Source organism: Neltuma alba, unplaced genomic scaffold, assembly GCF_004799145.2.
Source record: "Neltuma alba isolate B1F8T4 unplaced genomic scaffold, ASM479914v2 tig00005117_pilon, whole genome shotgun sequence".
NCBI lineage: Eukaryota > Viridiplantae > Streptophyta > Magnoliopsida > Fabales > Fabaceae > Neltuma > Neltuma alba.
The window spans coordinates 411,487-427,761 of record NW_021633984.1 but is presented as its reverse complement, the minus strand read 5'-3'; the positions used below and the strand labels follow the sequence as shown (position 1 = coordinate 427,761).

Below are 16,275 nucleotides of genomic sequence, written 5' to 3'. Positions count from 1 at the left end.
ACATTAGTCGCCGCCGAAGCAAGCTTCCGCGGCGACATTAGTCGCCGCTGATTCTCATGTTTCAGTGGCGACACTTCTGAGTGGCAAACTCATCAGCTTTCAGCGGCGACAGAATGTCGCCGCTGAAAGGTGTTTCAGCGGCGACAGAATGTCGCCGCTGAATGTCCAGTTTCAGCGGCGACTTTGTGTCGCCGCTGAATGTCCAGTTTCAGCGGCGACTTTTTTTGTCGCCGCTGATAAGTTTCAGCCACAGTCGCTACGGCAACGACTTGGTGGCGACAAAATGTCGCCGCTGAAGCTTTTCAGCGGCGACTTTTGGACTTTCAGCGGCGACATTTGTCGCCGCTGAAAGTCGAATTTTTTGTAGTGTTATAAGAGCTAGTTGACTAATTTGAAAAGATTAAGAAAAAAAGTTAAGTTGATTATTTGTAATAAATAGGTATTATCTTTTCTAAAATATCCTTGCTAATCAAGTGTGTTGGCTAGAATTACTATTGCTAGAAGGACTACCTTGGGAAAAAAAAAAAGACATGAATATGAGAGACCAATTGGATTGGGGTCTTATATTTAGGACCAAAATAAAAGTTAAACAAAGTCTTATATTAAGAACCAGAAGTAGGAGCTACTTAAAAATAAAAATAATTAAATTTAAATTTATAACTAAGTTAAGAGTAGTGTTCATATAATTATAAGAATTAGGCATACATGTAAATAATGGGGGGAAATCAACGTCTTAATTTAATTTCAAAAAAAAAATACAATTTAAGGAAAAAAGCTCTTTCACCTCCCATCTAATTCTTGCATGCGTACAAGGTGTCTTCGAATGAAATATTGGGAAATAAGTCTGACAATATAAAATAATAATAAAAAATGAGGAAGATGAAGGACATGCGGAGAAAGACCATCATCAGAAGGAAAGGTAAAACATCCCACGGATCAACATACCCAAATAATAAAATGAATGGAGAGTGAAAAAGGCTTTCTCGTATGCTAATGCTCTCCTTTCCTAGGTGAAACTCGCTGACGTTGTCCCTCCAATCACCATGTGAAATATGGGTTTTTTGTCTCGCGACAAACAAACAAGCTTGGAAATAAAGTATGACGTGGAGGAAGATGACAAATTAAGTAACGGTTTTTAATATAAGAACTAGTTAATTAATTTGAAGAGATTAAGGAGATTTGTTAAGTTAGTTATTTATAATAAATAAGTGTTATCTTTTTTAAAATATCCTTGCTAATATATATTGGCTAGAACTACTATTTGACGGAATATTCAACATGTGCAACTACTATAAGGATTACTTTAAAAAAAATAGATAAATATGAGACACAAAATAAATTAGAGTTTTATATTTAGAATCAAATTAAATCTCAAACTAGTTTTTATATTAAGCACCACATGTAGCACCTATATATGAAACCCAACAAATCCGCTCGCCACATGCATTTAATAATAATAGTAATAAATAATTTACAATAAATAAATTTATTTAACAAAACAACTAAATAATACATATAAAATCACCAACTGATGCCAGTCAGGATCAAATTGGGGGCACAAAAATCAAGAAACATTAACGCATTATAATATGCTAACATAAACTCTAATTTCAGAGTATGTAAAAATATAAAAAAAATGAAGTTTCAACTGGCACTAGTAGGCCCTCAGCATTAATCTTATGCCTTGAAGTCACTTGTAGTAAATAGAAAGGGGGAAAAAAGGGACAATGTTTGGAGGAGCGGGAGTGAGGGAAGAGTAAAATTCCCAGCCCACCAAATAAGCAACTAGATTCCTTGGCCCTTCACCCCCTCTTCGACATTATATTTTGACATGTTAGATTTTTTACAATGTATAAACTATATTGATAACACTGCTTCAAAAAAATCATAAAAATTATATTTATTTTAAAGTAATTGAACAGAACAATTAATTATCATATCATCATAAAAATCTATTTTTCTTTTGTAATAAAAAATAATACTATTTTCTAATAATAACAATATAATAATAGCAACAGATTGACTACATTTTCCTACCAAACAAGACTTTGGCATCAATCATAGAACGAAACATTGAAAATAAAATAGAGGGATTCGCATCTAACCCAGAGACCAAATAGTCCATTTATTTTCACACCTCTGTTAGTATAATTTAAGATCATTTATCCACATGCCATTTACAATTGAAAATTGTTTGGGGACCTTATCATTTGAGTTTAGTAGTTTTTATATTTAAAGATAGCTAAATAAAGCCAAGCCGACCTGCCAAATCGCATTCGCACTAGATTGCTGAGGGACGCAAATACGAAAAGTGCATTTAAGTTCTTTAAATTATCGAAATGACTGACACGTACTGAGGTGATATTTTGTCCCCCTATCTATAAATAAAGGCATACATGGCAAAAGAAATACAAAAGACGACTTGCAGAAAAAGATAGAAAGCTAAGGAAGAATCCAAAGAGAAAGGATATGTATAGTATTATCAAAAAGTAAAAAGAAAATGAGATATATAGTATATCATAACTACTTTTGTTCTTATTATACTTGTAGTATTCCTCCGGTCCTAAATATAAAACTCTTTTTATAATATAAATTACACTAGGATCTCATATTTAGGGTCGGATGAGTATTTTATATTTCCATACTTTCCATCTCACTCAAGTCACTCTCTGGCTCCTTCTTGCTTTACCAGGCACGTGTACTTGACTTGGGCCCAGTTCTTTGGGATCATTATAGTATGTAGCCCCATATAAAGGCATGCATGTAGGTTGTTTCAGCACCGATCCATCAGTAGGGTCATAAACTAATTAACCAAAATATGGCTCTTAGAGTTATTGCATTGTCTTCTCTTGTCTTTCTTCTCTCACTCATCAGCTTCCCTGGAATGGCTACATCTGTAAGTAACTAATTGCTCTCTTGCGTTGATCCATTTTTAGTTGCAGGCTTTTATATATTCCTTCTATACATACCTAGTTGTTTGTGAGTGTGTGTGTGTGTGTGTGTGTGTGTGTGTTTATACGCATGCATGCAGGAGAAGTGTACGTACGTTGTAAGAGTTAAGACGGGATATGTCCAAGAAGCATCAACAGACTCCACCATCAGCCTCAAGTTAAACACATCTTCCGGCAATGGATTTTCCGTCGACAACCTCGAAGATTGGGGCATAATGGAACCCGGTCACAACTACTTCGAGCAGGGCAAACTCGACGTCTTCAGCGGCACCGGCCCTTGCCTCGATCTTTGCGCCATCACCGTCGTCTCCGACGGGAGAGGGACATACCCAGGATGGTACTTGGATTACGTGGAGATCAACGTCCTAGGATGTTACAAATCTACCAAGGTAGCCTTCCCGGTGAACCAGTGGCTGGATTCGACCGCAGGCTATAATCTCTATGCCAAAGTCAACTTATGCTCCAACTTCTTTCGTTTGAGGCCCATTCCCTCTTTTGTGTGACCATACTTCAGTAGCAACATTTTAATATGTTACCTCTCTCGCGGCTTATATGTAATATGTTAACACTCCTCCGTTTCTAAATATAAGACACCTGACCGGAGGAGTAATAAATAGGCCCTGAGGTAGCAATATGTATCTGGCTTCTGTTGGGGTGTTGTGTGACGTAATGTTCTGTGATGTGCCTCATTTCAATAATAATAACAAGGAAACGTCCTTATAATTTCATCCAATTTGAAACCAGGTCCTTAGTTTTTTTCCCCTTTTCATTCCATCCTTATTGTTTACTCTGTTAGTGGTGTTAGTCCTACTGTCAAGAAAACCTTACAAGCGCCGTTAATCTGAGCTAACAGGGATGATGTGGCCTCAACAAAATCTGACTAAGCACCATCATGTGATCTTCGTTTGCCTTCCCGCACACGAAGCCAAAGGGCACTGTGTGATGGGTCAGTTTTCGAGGCAAAGGAACTGTTGAACTTCCAACCCAATTGATCTCACAAAATCTCTTGCAAGACCCCTCGCTACCCTGTTTTTTGCTTAATGAAAGCAGAGTAATATTTTGTGGAGCATTTGTCCCATTGGAGAAGATAGACCCATCTTAGGTGTGAATACCTGATTTACTTACTTGACCCCTTAAAAGCAGGAGTTCTTAAGAGTTCTTAAGGGTCAAAATGAATAAAGAAAATAGGAGGCTAGGATGTTAGAGCAGCCATGATATCCTGGGCTTGCTTCATCAATCGCTCATAGGCATTGAAACCAAATCACTAGGAGAACTAATTTCGGTGCTCATCGTTTTGATAAGCACTATAAGCTCATCAGATCTGAATCATCCATATCTCATTTAGATGGTCCATATTTGATTTCCGTTTTATTTTTATTTATTCAAAATAATTATTTTTACTACATTAAGAATCTAAAATAGGGATAATCTATTAACTATCATTTTTTCCAAAAATAGTTTTTTCGATTTAAAAATAATTAATTAAAGATTTTAAATCTCGATTGTTCAAATAAGATATAGACGGTCCAGATCTGATAAGCTTATGGTAGTCATCAAAATGATGAGTACCGAAACTGGTTCTCTTTGTATATATATTTTTTCTTTTTTCCCTGCTCCTTCCGTACTCATTAAAATCACATTATATTAGGACACCCTTAAAAAATAATGGATAAATCAGAACATATTTTAGAATATTAAATATTGAAATATTTTTTTAGATAAGTTCAGTGCCTTAAAGTATTTTGTGATGTTATATCACAAAATATTTTAAAAAATATTTTATAATGGTGAATGAACCATAAAATATTTTAGAATACTAGAGACAACTGAAAAAGTATTTTATTTTTTAAACTAGATGAATCTTAACCAAAAATAATTCTAATATGGATAATTTTTTTTGTGAATAAGGGGAAAAAAGAAAAAAGTCCATCACTACTCAGAATATTTTGTGATGCAACATCATAAAATATTTTAGGACTCTAAAAAAAACCTTAAAAAAATTTTAAGGTTCAATATCCTAAAGTATTTTGTATTTTATTCAACATATTGAAATATTTTTCTCAGTGCATCCAGCGTCTTAAAATATTTTGTGATGCAACATCACAAAATATTTAAGAATACTAGATGTATATGAAAAAAAATTTTAGGATGTAGTATTTTATAGTATTTTGTAATTTACTCAGTATCCTAAATTATTTTTTCAAGTACGTTCAGTGTCATAAAATATTTTGTGATGCAATATCACAAAATATTTTAAGAGACTGGACACTTTAAAAAAATATTTTAGGATGTTTTATGAACTTTAACTAAAAAATAATTCTATTACAATGTATTTTTTTTATGACTTAATACAATGTGATTTTAATGAGTAAGGAAAGGAAAAAAGGAGGGGGGAAAAGTCCCTGCTCCATGCGACCTGATTACTATTAGCACGGAAGGCGGACGCCAGGCACAGCACAGCGCCTGTTGCGTCAAGGAAGCAAATGAAGATTATATGTGTCCTTAGTCAGATTTTATTCAGATTACTTCATCCCTATTAACTCAAATTTACGGGGTTTGTAAGGATTTTTTTGACAGAAGGACTAACACCACTAAAAGAATAAACAATGAGGATGTAATAGAAAGGAGAAAAAACCATAAAAACCCGATTCAAAATTATAAAAAACTATAAAGATTAACTTTTCATAAGAATAATAATTATTATTGTTACTTCTCTCGGTTTATTTATAATTATAAATAGATGTCCCGTTTCAATATCCACTTGACGCTTCTCGTATAGACTCTTTCTTTTCTGGTTTTCATAATTAGTTTTGTATTGTTTAAAGGAATTACAAAAATTGAAAAATAACAAGAAAAAAGGACGGCATCTGGGGAGAGCGAGCAAATTATATAAATTAGTTCGTTCCTGATTTTTCTAAGTAACATATAAACTAATATGACAAAAAAAAGAAAAAACATAGGGTTAAGGTGTACCTAGCACCCTAAACTATTTTTAAAGGTACATCTAACGCCCTAACCTATTTAAAGGTGCAATTTCTCCCCTAATGTATTAATAGAGGAGCATTTATACTTTTTTACTAATGGAACCCTGACTGTGTTTAACAGCCGAATATTTATATTTTTTTTAATAATGACATGAACTGCCACCTGTGTGTCACCAAAAAAAACATCCATATGATCTGGATCTCAATCCATCTCATCTGAGTTAAACCAAAGCACTTAGAACCATGGAAGCCAATTGAAGTTGTGCCCTTAATTTGTCACTTTGGGGTTACTCTAAAAATTAATCGAATTAATACAATATAGTGCACAATTCGAGTCGTATTCACTTTGAGGAGCTGAAAATGAAATTAAATCCTAGTAAATAGATGTAAGTAACCTAAACTATAAAAAAGGATTTTTGATTTGATAATTTCTAATTAAACACCATGAATTAAATTGAAATTAAAATACTTTTTTTTATTTTTCATATAAAAATGATTAAAATGAATGATGATGAAAGAAATGAAAGTAAACACGTGAGTAAACAATAATAAAAATCAATCCTCTAATTCAACAATGCAGGCAATCCTCACTCCAAAAGATACGAGGTTAAAACAATGAACTTAGAATTATAATTAAGCTTTTAATCCAACGACCGAGCCACCTCGAATTGCCACAACATATTTTCCTCAAATCCCAACTTACTAACTGTAACCAGAATAGTAAAATGAGATTAAGGTGCTAAAAACCAATACTTAATTAGAACTCTTAAATCCAAAACAACAGAATTAAAGCTAGCAAGAGACAATATGATCTAAGATTCCAAGCCACCTCAGAAAATCATAATATATTAACTCCAAAATCAATACAAATGTCATAACCACAACATTATAATTGAAATTAAAGCTATAAACAGCCCAATGTCAAATGCTAAATAATAATCCAGTCACAATAATCTCCAAATATAATCAAATTAAACAATAAAAATTTTCCAATAATCAGAATAACTATCCTAAGACCTAGAAATTGTTAAATAATTATTAGACAGGAAATTAAAGTAACTAAACTCCCCTTTGATGATCCAACCTCCTGCCATTGTTGTTGAATTGGAGAATTATTAAGCTCTAGCCACGGTTTGCCATCAAGAATGCTGTGATCAATACGCTGTTACGGTCTGCCATGGAAGAGATGATGGAGACATGGAAGACGATGATGAAACAGTGGATGATATTGAAGGAAATGGAGGGAGGATACGATGATGGTGGATTTCGGTGGATATGGAAGATGATGATTCGAAGTGAAATAGGAGTTGGGGAGATGATCGCCGTCGCTGGTCTCCTCTGGTTCTGTCACTCTTCGCAGCGTTGCTCACTGGTTCGCTCTTTCTTTTCTTTTTCTCTCCGTCTGGTCCTCCTCTGGTTCTGTTGTCGCGCTGAGAAGAAGAAGAAGATGAAGGCGATGGTGATGAAGGAAGAGTCTGCCTCACACCGTCGTGCACACTCCTCTGATCTCTCACTCGGTCGCCTCCCTCTGTTCTTCGTTCACGCCTCCAGTCCCCGTCCTGCTCTTACTTCTTTTTTTTCCCTTTTTGCCGCCAGCTCTCCGCGTGTCTGCGTCCCTGTTCCTTCACACCGAATATGAAGATGGTGATGATTAACTGTATATTAGGTTGGGGGGCAAAACTTGCGTTTTGCTCGTTTTGCCCCCCTTTTATTATTATATTTTTTAATTAATTTTTTTATTTTTATTTTTAAATCTTCTAAAAACATGCAAACAAAATTCAAGGATAAGGTAGCATTAATTGTCCTCAAAGATCAATCAGTTAAAATTAAACCAAAATATGACAATTTTGCCCCGATGAAATAATAATTCAAAATAAAACATATTAAATCAATTAACAATCAATTAAGATCAAAAGAACTAATTAAGTTGACAAAACCCATACAAAAGATATCAAACTATATAAAAATAATTGAAGTTGTCACAAATCGCTACATTGCTACCAACACCTCATTCAAACAAGCTAATCACTACTTCGATGTTAATGATGGAAGAAAATCTTCAATAATGAAGAAATTAAAAAAAAAAAAACTCATTCACTGTAGAAACAGACAAAGAAGGGGCGATGACATCATATCAAGAATTGAAGTTACCCAATCTACACTCCTTGTTTCGAATCTGGAAAATCCAAGAAACTAAATATTTTAGGTCCTTACATGTTTTGATAAATTCATAACTTGATTTGGAAATGGAATGGCACAAGAACAGAGAAAGAAAATGAAATCACAGATCTCATTGTTGCTATTCTTCAAATCACATACCCCACCAATCATCATCTCCTCCCGAGATCTCATCGTTCGTCGGAGGTTGCCGTCGTTGGATGAAAGATGTCATTGCCGCCATCATTCACTTGCATCAGGCTGCTAGACTGAAGGTGGGTCATCGCTCGATGAAGAAGGTCACTGTCACCACTGTTGTCGCTACGGAGGAGGCCATTGTTGCAATCATTTACTTGCTCATCGGAGAAGATGGCGGAGATGGTAATGGGAAGGAGGGATCACGTTGTGTTGAGGAGGGTTTGAGCTTTTCTTCTTTTTATTTTTTTTAATACCCAGGTGGCAATTTTAGATGTCATGTGTCTTTATTTGGAGGGAAACAATGCTTAGTTGTCAAAAAGAGTTAGAGTTCTGTTAATAGAGGGTGAAATTGCCCCATTTTTAATAGAACAAGGGCAAAATTACACCAATAAATAGTTTACGATGTTGGGCGCACCTCTAAAATAGCTCAGGGTGCTGGATGTATCTTTACCCAAAAACATATATACTAACAAGACTGATGTAGTAAGTCCTTTTAAACTCTAACTACATAAACCTTATTTATTATATACAATTCCATATGAATTACATATCTCTAAAGTACGCCACACACTAAGTCTCATGTAAATCTCTAAAAAAAAAAAAAAGATGTTGTAAGTGACATATGTATCTATATTAATTATATTGAGTGAATTAAATGGATTCATGAATGATAGTGAAGAGTAAACTTTTTAAGAGAAATGTGAAATTTTAATCTTTTTGAAAAGAACTCACACAATCAAACCCAACATGAGTTCATTGTTCTGGTGGCAAAGTTAACTAAAGAAGACGCACCGAAGGTATTTTTAAAGATGGCCACAATCTTCAAACGTGTGAAAATTTCATTCCCAAACAAGCTTTTGGAGGTTGAGCCCGACTATTCTTCCACAAGAATTAGAACATATAGTGGTAGTATCAGGAGACTCATCAAAGAACATGATGCAAATCCGTCCTAATATTGAGAAATGCTTGTGTTCTTTATCTGAGATTGGACTTAAATGTTGAATGGAATCACTTCATGAAAGAATGAGTGCAACTGACGTCATCAGGGAGCTAAATTCCATCAAAAACTATTTTCTTTTATGGTGAGTACAACATCATCTAAGTATGACAGTACTCTTGGTTTGATTTGACTTGCGAACGTACCGATTTGATTTATTTACTGTATTTTATCTTATATTTAATGATTGCCGCATTTCATTTTTGGATTGGGATGAGCCTAACGTTGTACTATATATAGTTTCCGCATGTTTATTTTGTGGCCATATGTGATATGTGTGCATGCATGTCTTGTATTACTAATTCTTCATGTTGGCTCCACAAGTTTACACGTACATATGGGCAGATCATTATAAGGGTTGCTTTATGTTTATGATTTTATTCTTCATGATGTCGTCATCAGAGCAAAGCTTCCTTTTTGTTGTTGTTAATCATCATATATATCCAAACATGATCAAAATCATTTAGATTTATATGTGTCAAGTTTTTAATACTACCTCCGCTCCTAAATATAAAAGCTAATTGACTTATTTAAATAGATTAAAGAAATAAGTTAAGTTAGTTATTTGTAATAAAAAAGTGTAGTCTTTTTTAAAATATCCTTACTAATCAATTTTATTGGTTAGACCTACTATTATCAGAAAAACTGTCTTGAAAATAAATAAATAAATATGAGAGACAAAGTGAATTGAAATCTTATATTTAGGACCAAAATAAAAATCAAACGAGATCTTATATTGAAAACAGGAGGTAGTATTAAAGTACATGAAGACACGCAAATTAATGTTGTATATGTGAAAAGTGACACATGATTAAACCTACTAAATTCGATTATAATATTTGAATTTACTTATGAAAGACGTAAATTATTCTTCAGGGTTCAGAGCTAATAAACTATATCTCAACTCGGTCATATTTATCGTACACGAAAGAAAAAATAGATGCTTTGATGAGTACCTCAGACGGATATTGCTTTCTCTATCCCGCCAGCACTCTTTTCTGGTTAATTTAAGTCAGTTAGATGCCTGGGTTCCATCCATACTTTATACTCCTCCGGTCCTTAACATAGGACCTAATTGTTAAGTTAATTTTGGTTCTAAATATAAGACCTATTTCTCATATTTATTAATTTTTTCTAAATTATTCTAATGGATACTTTCTCAACTCTAATCAAATAAGTGAGGGAATGAGAATATTAATAAAGATGATTATGATGTTTTAGGAAAACATGTCATATTTCTTATAATTAACTAACTTACTTAACTTTCTTAATCTAATTAAATTAGTTAAATAGGTTTTATATTAAAGATCGGAGGAGGATTATTTGATCATGTTTTTTGGCCAATGGTGTACTATTTGAAATAATTAGCAGAATATAATAGCCACGAGTCATTATGTCTTGCATTATCCATTGTTACTGGCGTAATTTTCTTTTCTGTATATTAGATATCACTATATTATTTTATTTGGTTACCACTTCTCTTTCGTTTTACCAATTATGACTTTTTCTTAACTTTCACATATATTATGAAAATTATTAAATAATAACCTAGAATGCTTAGCCAAATGTATCCTCAGCTGTAGTATTCCTTGGATATCTAATGTAAGACCTAATTAACTAATTTAAGTAGATTCATTATGTTAGTTTAAATTAGTTAATATGATTTTTTTATTAAAATACCGTAAGCATCTTGCTTAGTTCTTTTCCTCACTCTCTTACTTGATTATTGTTTGAGGAGTATCAATACGTTAATTTGAAAAAAAATTTAATAAGCATGTGAAATGAGTCTTATATTTAGGATCAATATCAACTTTTCAATTAGATCCTACATTAAGGATTAGAGGAGTATTCTCACAAGCTAAAACCTTCCCAGGTAACAAGCTATAATTTCCTCTTTTTTTCTTATCTTATTGGAGCCTAATTTATTTAACTGGCGCTACCTTGTCATTTCATTCTCGTCCGAGACTTTTTAAGTAATCTTAAACAACAATGGTCTTAACGCTGAGTAATTTATACTTGCCATATTTATAATCAAGTTATTTATGTTTTAAAAGTATTTTCGACGTTTACTTCGTGTCATATTCTTGTATTTAATCAAGTTGTGCTTTTCCAATGGATATGTTAATCTTTTTTTTTTTGGACCTTAAATGGATGTGCTAATCTTGAAAATTTGAAGGTGACTCTCAAATCTCCCTTATATTGACCAAAACACCAAAGCAACGAAGCCACCAAAAAGCATAGAACAGAAATTGCATAGAAATCGAACTAGCTGACTATATAAAATGCTGCCTCTGGTCATCATTATAAGACTTTGTTTATCGATTATAAATGAGGTCTTATAATTAGGACTGGAGAAAGTACATCAGTTTATCAGAAGAGCCGCCACAGAAACCACTGAATTCAAACTATTATTAATGTTATTTTTATTTAATACATGGCCATGACAGATCAGTTGAAGAAAATAGTATTAGGCGATCAGATCAAGGATCAAGAGGTTTCTTCACTCTATCGGTGGATCATTGAGAGTCTACATCTCGACTCTTGGCACATTAAGAGAGTGCATATAGCTGATATTATATTGGGCATTTGTTTTGGTCCCCTAGGTATAGATATCATTCAATTGGAGACAATTCTGTTCAAGATATCATCGGATATTAAGTGTAGGCACCATTCTTAGTAGGAATTTGAATATTGATTTATCACATTATAAGAGATAGAGTAGTTTTTTTGCTAGACCCAATCCTCAGTTGGTATATTGGGCACCTTGAATCTCAAGGGTTCAACATTGTTAATTGGAGGGTGAACTAGGCCTTGTTGCTAGGCTTGCTTTTTGTGTTGGATTCAGGCCCATGACTTTCCCTCCAGAATGAACAGTAGAGACTAGAAAATTACACACAATGAAGAAGATTCATTGTATGCACTGAGGACTAACCTCACTTTCCGTTGATTATGATAATTTGTGAACTATATGCATACACTTGTTTCCTTGAGCTGGACGTTTCCTGCCAAGCTTATCCTGACACTGAGGTGATATTTGGTTCCATAAATATAATATTATGGGAGGTCGGGTGTAATTAATTCTCTTGTTTATGGTTCGAAATGGGGCTGCATGCATGCCGGACATGTGTTCATCAGACCACGCTATAACAGAACGAAAGGTTGATGACATCCCACGTTATCAACCTTCCACATAATACTAAAATGAATTGGATCTAAAAGTGAAACTAAGTTATCACCGTGTGTATATATATATATATATATATATATATATGTCGCCCTATGTTTATATAAAAGCATAGAGAGGATAGTCCGACGTATCGATCAGTACGTAGCGTCACAAACTAAAAATGGCTCTCAGAATTATTGGACTGTCTTGTCTTGTTTTTCTGGCCTCACTCATAAGCTTCGCTGCAATGGCTACATCTGTAAGTAATTGCTTTCTCTTGTGTTCCGTTACTATTAGTTTCAAAGCTTTTATTCCTTCTACTTAGTTGTGTATATGCATGGGTGGATACGCAGCAGCAGTGCCAGTACATTGTGAGAGTTAAGACAGGAGACCGCAAAGATGCAGGAACGGACTCCGTCATTGGCCTTAAGTTAATGTCTTCGTCCGGCAAAAGTCTTACTGTCAACAACCTCCGAAGCTGGGGCATAATGGCACCGGGTCATGACTACTTCGAGCGGGGCAACCTGGACGTCTTCAGCGGCAGAGGCACTTGTCTCAGTGTTTGTGCCATCACTGTCACATCCAACGGCGAAGGGAACAAGCCAGGGTGGTACTTGGATTTCGTCGAAATCACTGTCAGTGGCGGCCTTTCTAGGAAGGTAGCGTTCCCGGTGAACCAGTGGCTGGCTCTGGACGAGTGGTCCCGTCATCTCTATGCCAACGTCAACCTATGCTCCCGCGCTGCTGCTTCTTGGGTCTGAGGCCTACTTCTCACTCTTCTGTGTCACCGTTCTTCATTACCCAAGTCTTAATAGTACTCTTCTGTGTCAGGTGTCTCATTTCGATATAACTACCTCCAGTCAGGTCTAGCTAATTTGAAGAAATTAAATAAATTAATTTAAAGCATTATATTTATTGTTTTTTTTTTCTCCAGGCTAATTAACCCTATCTATAAATTAATATATAATCTAATGATGCATACACATAAATATTTTACAGATATCATGTAATATAAGCTATAAATAAGTGGTTTTTTTTTAGTATTCTTAATTTTTTTAAATTAATCAGTTGGTTTATATGTTAAAGATGGGAGGTATTGTCAAGGACGGGAGCAATAACGTAACTGTAGCATTTTAATGATTTTATGTTTCCTTCAATTCGCGCATCTTGCTCTTTTTCTTCCTCATGCTCTGGACTCTTCATTCATCAAATATTCGTAATATAAAAGTTAATTGACTAATTTGAGTAGATTAAAAAATTAGTTTAATTAGTTATTTGTAATAGTAGTATATGGGTATTATCTTTCCTAAAATATTTTTGCTAATCAAGTGTATTAGCTAGAATTACCATTATTATAAGGATTATTTTGAAAAAAAATAGATAAATATGAGAAAGAAAGTGGATTGGAATTTCATATTGAGGATCAAAATAAAAATTAAACAAGCTTTTATATTAATAATAGGAGGTAGTAGTACTACAATAATGAGCCTTCCAACCGAGATTGCCTTCCCGGAGAGTAACTGGATTTGTGAAGTCTGGCACCCTCGAGTTATGCTCCGGCCACTTCATTACTTTCTGGCCCACTCTTTCTTCTCTGCAGTGACAATTCTTCTTCATCTGCAACATCTCTTGCCGCTTATACGTAATATATATAAATAATAAATAGGCCCTGAGGGTGTCATCTGTATCTGGCTTTTGCTGGCGTGTTGTGATCGAAAGTGTTTGTCATGTGTCTCATTTCAGTAATCACTCGACGCAACCATGTTTCTGTATAAAGATATGCCTTGGAGTCCCGTATATAGGCACCTCCTTTTACGGTTTTCATCATTAGTTTTGTTTGGTTTAAGGAAATTACAAAAGTTGTAAAATAAGAATAGTAAATGATGGTGTTTGGGAAGAGCGAGCAGCAAATTACTGATATTTAGCTTAGTTTGTCCCTGTTTTTCAGTACTTAATATAAGAGTTAGTTTGATATTCAATTTGGTTTTAAATATAATAACTATCCCAATCCATTTTATTTCTCATATTTCTTTATTTTTTTCTCAAGGTAGTCTTTTTAATAATTACACATGTTAAAAGTGTCATCAAATGATAGTTCTACCTAATACACATGATTAATGAAGATATTTCAGGAAAGACAACACCTATTTATTATAAACAATTACCTTAATTAATTTTTTTAATCTACTCAAATCAGTTAACTAACTCTTATATTAAGGACTAGAAGTAGTACAATAATTTCCCAACCGACCAAACAAACAATCGCATTCCATCACCTTTCGACGTGTTTGCGACGCATGCATGGGGGCATGTGTCTTTCCCAATTTCTCGTATCCATTAATTAATTACTGTATACCTTCATAAACTTAAATATTCCTCGGTGCAAAAAAAAAAAATTAATATTCCTGATACGTAGATAGTAATTCATGTAGAACAAATTAAGATATGTGAGATCGATCATTTTAAATGAGATGTGTCTGAGAAGGAGCCGTTGGTATCATTTTAATATTTCCAGTCCACTCTCAATATCTGCCTCGCTATCGCGTCTTCTGGAACTTGTGTGTGATTTCTCTGCATATCATCATTCATCTAATTTCCTGAGTTAATCAGTTGTTAGGAACTAATTTCCTTCGACTCTGGGGTTTACATTCTTCTATTTCGATTCATATCATCTGTGATAATTATTAATTACTCTCGTACATGTCTACCCTGTGCAGAGAGATAGATAGAGAGAAGGGCGGCTGCTTATAAAATTTACAGACATTTATTTTCATGTCCTACTGAAATTTCTCCAAACCTAATTAATTTCTGATTTTTAATATTATTATTATTCAGAAATTCATAAATAAATATTTCGTTAAAAAATATATTAATCATATTAAAAATCATTATTTTTTTCATGGATATTAAAAATCATTATTGATTAGCTTGAACACGTTGGCTGCTTTTCATGGGCAAATCCTTGGTTTTAAAGAAGCCTTGTTTTGTTTTTTTTTAACCAAAAGAAATACCCTTTTTGTATCCATTATATAATAATTAGCTTTTAAAAAATGCTGCATAACCTTAGGAAACTAGCAGTGGAGATGAAACCAAGGAAGTTAAATCTATAAATGCCCTAAAATCATCTTGCACTTAAAGAAGATTAAGTGATAAACATGAACCAAATATCAGTATTTTTTTTTAATTGTTTGGCACAAATATCTTCTTATTGGAAGCAATCCTATTTGAGACATTATCATGCTCTAAATATGGATACCTTTCCTGGGAGAGATTTGAACATTAGTTTATTATATTGTAAGAAATTAACCCCTTCTGTTAAGCTCATAGTAAATATTAGTATTTACATTATAAACAGGTCAGCTAACCTAAGTGTAGAGCAAATTTAAGAAAAGGGCCTAAGTAGGTTGACATCCATGGGCTAGTAGGTGCAAGGTGGGGCGGGCCGCAGTAATTGTGGCCAATAAAGTCAAGGAAATTGAATATTTGGATTCTTTGAATTGGTAAGAGGAACTGATTGCTGTTGTTTTGTTCTTTTTTAAATTGGTCAGATTGAATTTGTGTGCCTACACTCTTATGGTCTTACCCATGTCTTCGTTTTCCAAGAAAATTTTTCCTCACATGCTCATCTATTTAAGTATACTATCACTAATTCATTTTTATACCAAGTTTTCTCAAACTTTTTTGTTTTGAAAAACCATGAAAATTTGATTTTGTTTTTGTTTAATACATGTAGATAACACGCATTTCGCCTTCATTGAACTTAGATGAATAAATTTAGTAAGGAAATTAGCAAACATAATAAAACAGTTTGTGAATTTTGAG

General features: G+C 33.8%; 1 protein-coding gene across 1 annotated transcript; it reads left to right on the top strand.

Moving 5' to 3' along the window:
- Nucleotides 1-3,025: 3,025 nt before the first annotated feature.
- Nucleotides 3,026-3,454, top strand: LOC114746816 (PLAT domain-containing protein 2-like). The gene has a single exon (XM_028935098.1). The coding sequence runs from the start codon at nucleotides 3,026-3,028 to the stop codon at nucleotides 3,452-3,454; it is 429 nt and encodes a 142-aa protein (XP_028790931.1).
- The last annotated feature ends 12,821 nt before the right edge of the window (nucleotides 3,455-16,275 follow it).

Coding starts and splice junctions, on each gene's coding strand:
- LOC114746816 (XM_028935098.1), top strand. CDS start 3,026: ATGCAGGAGAAGTGTACGTACGTTGTAAGAGTTAAGACGGGATATGTC.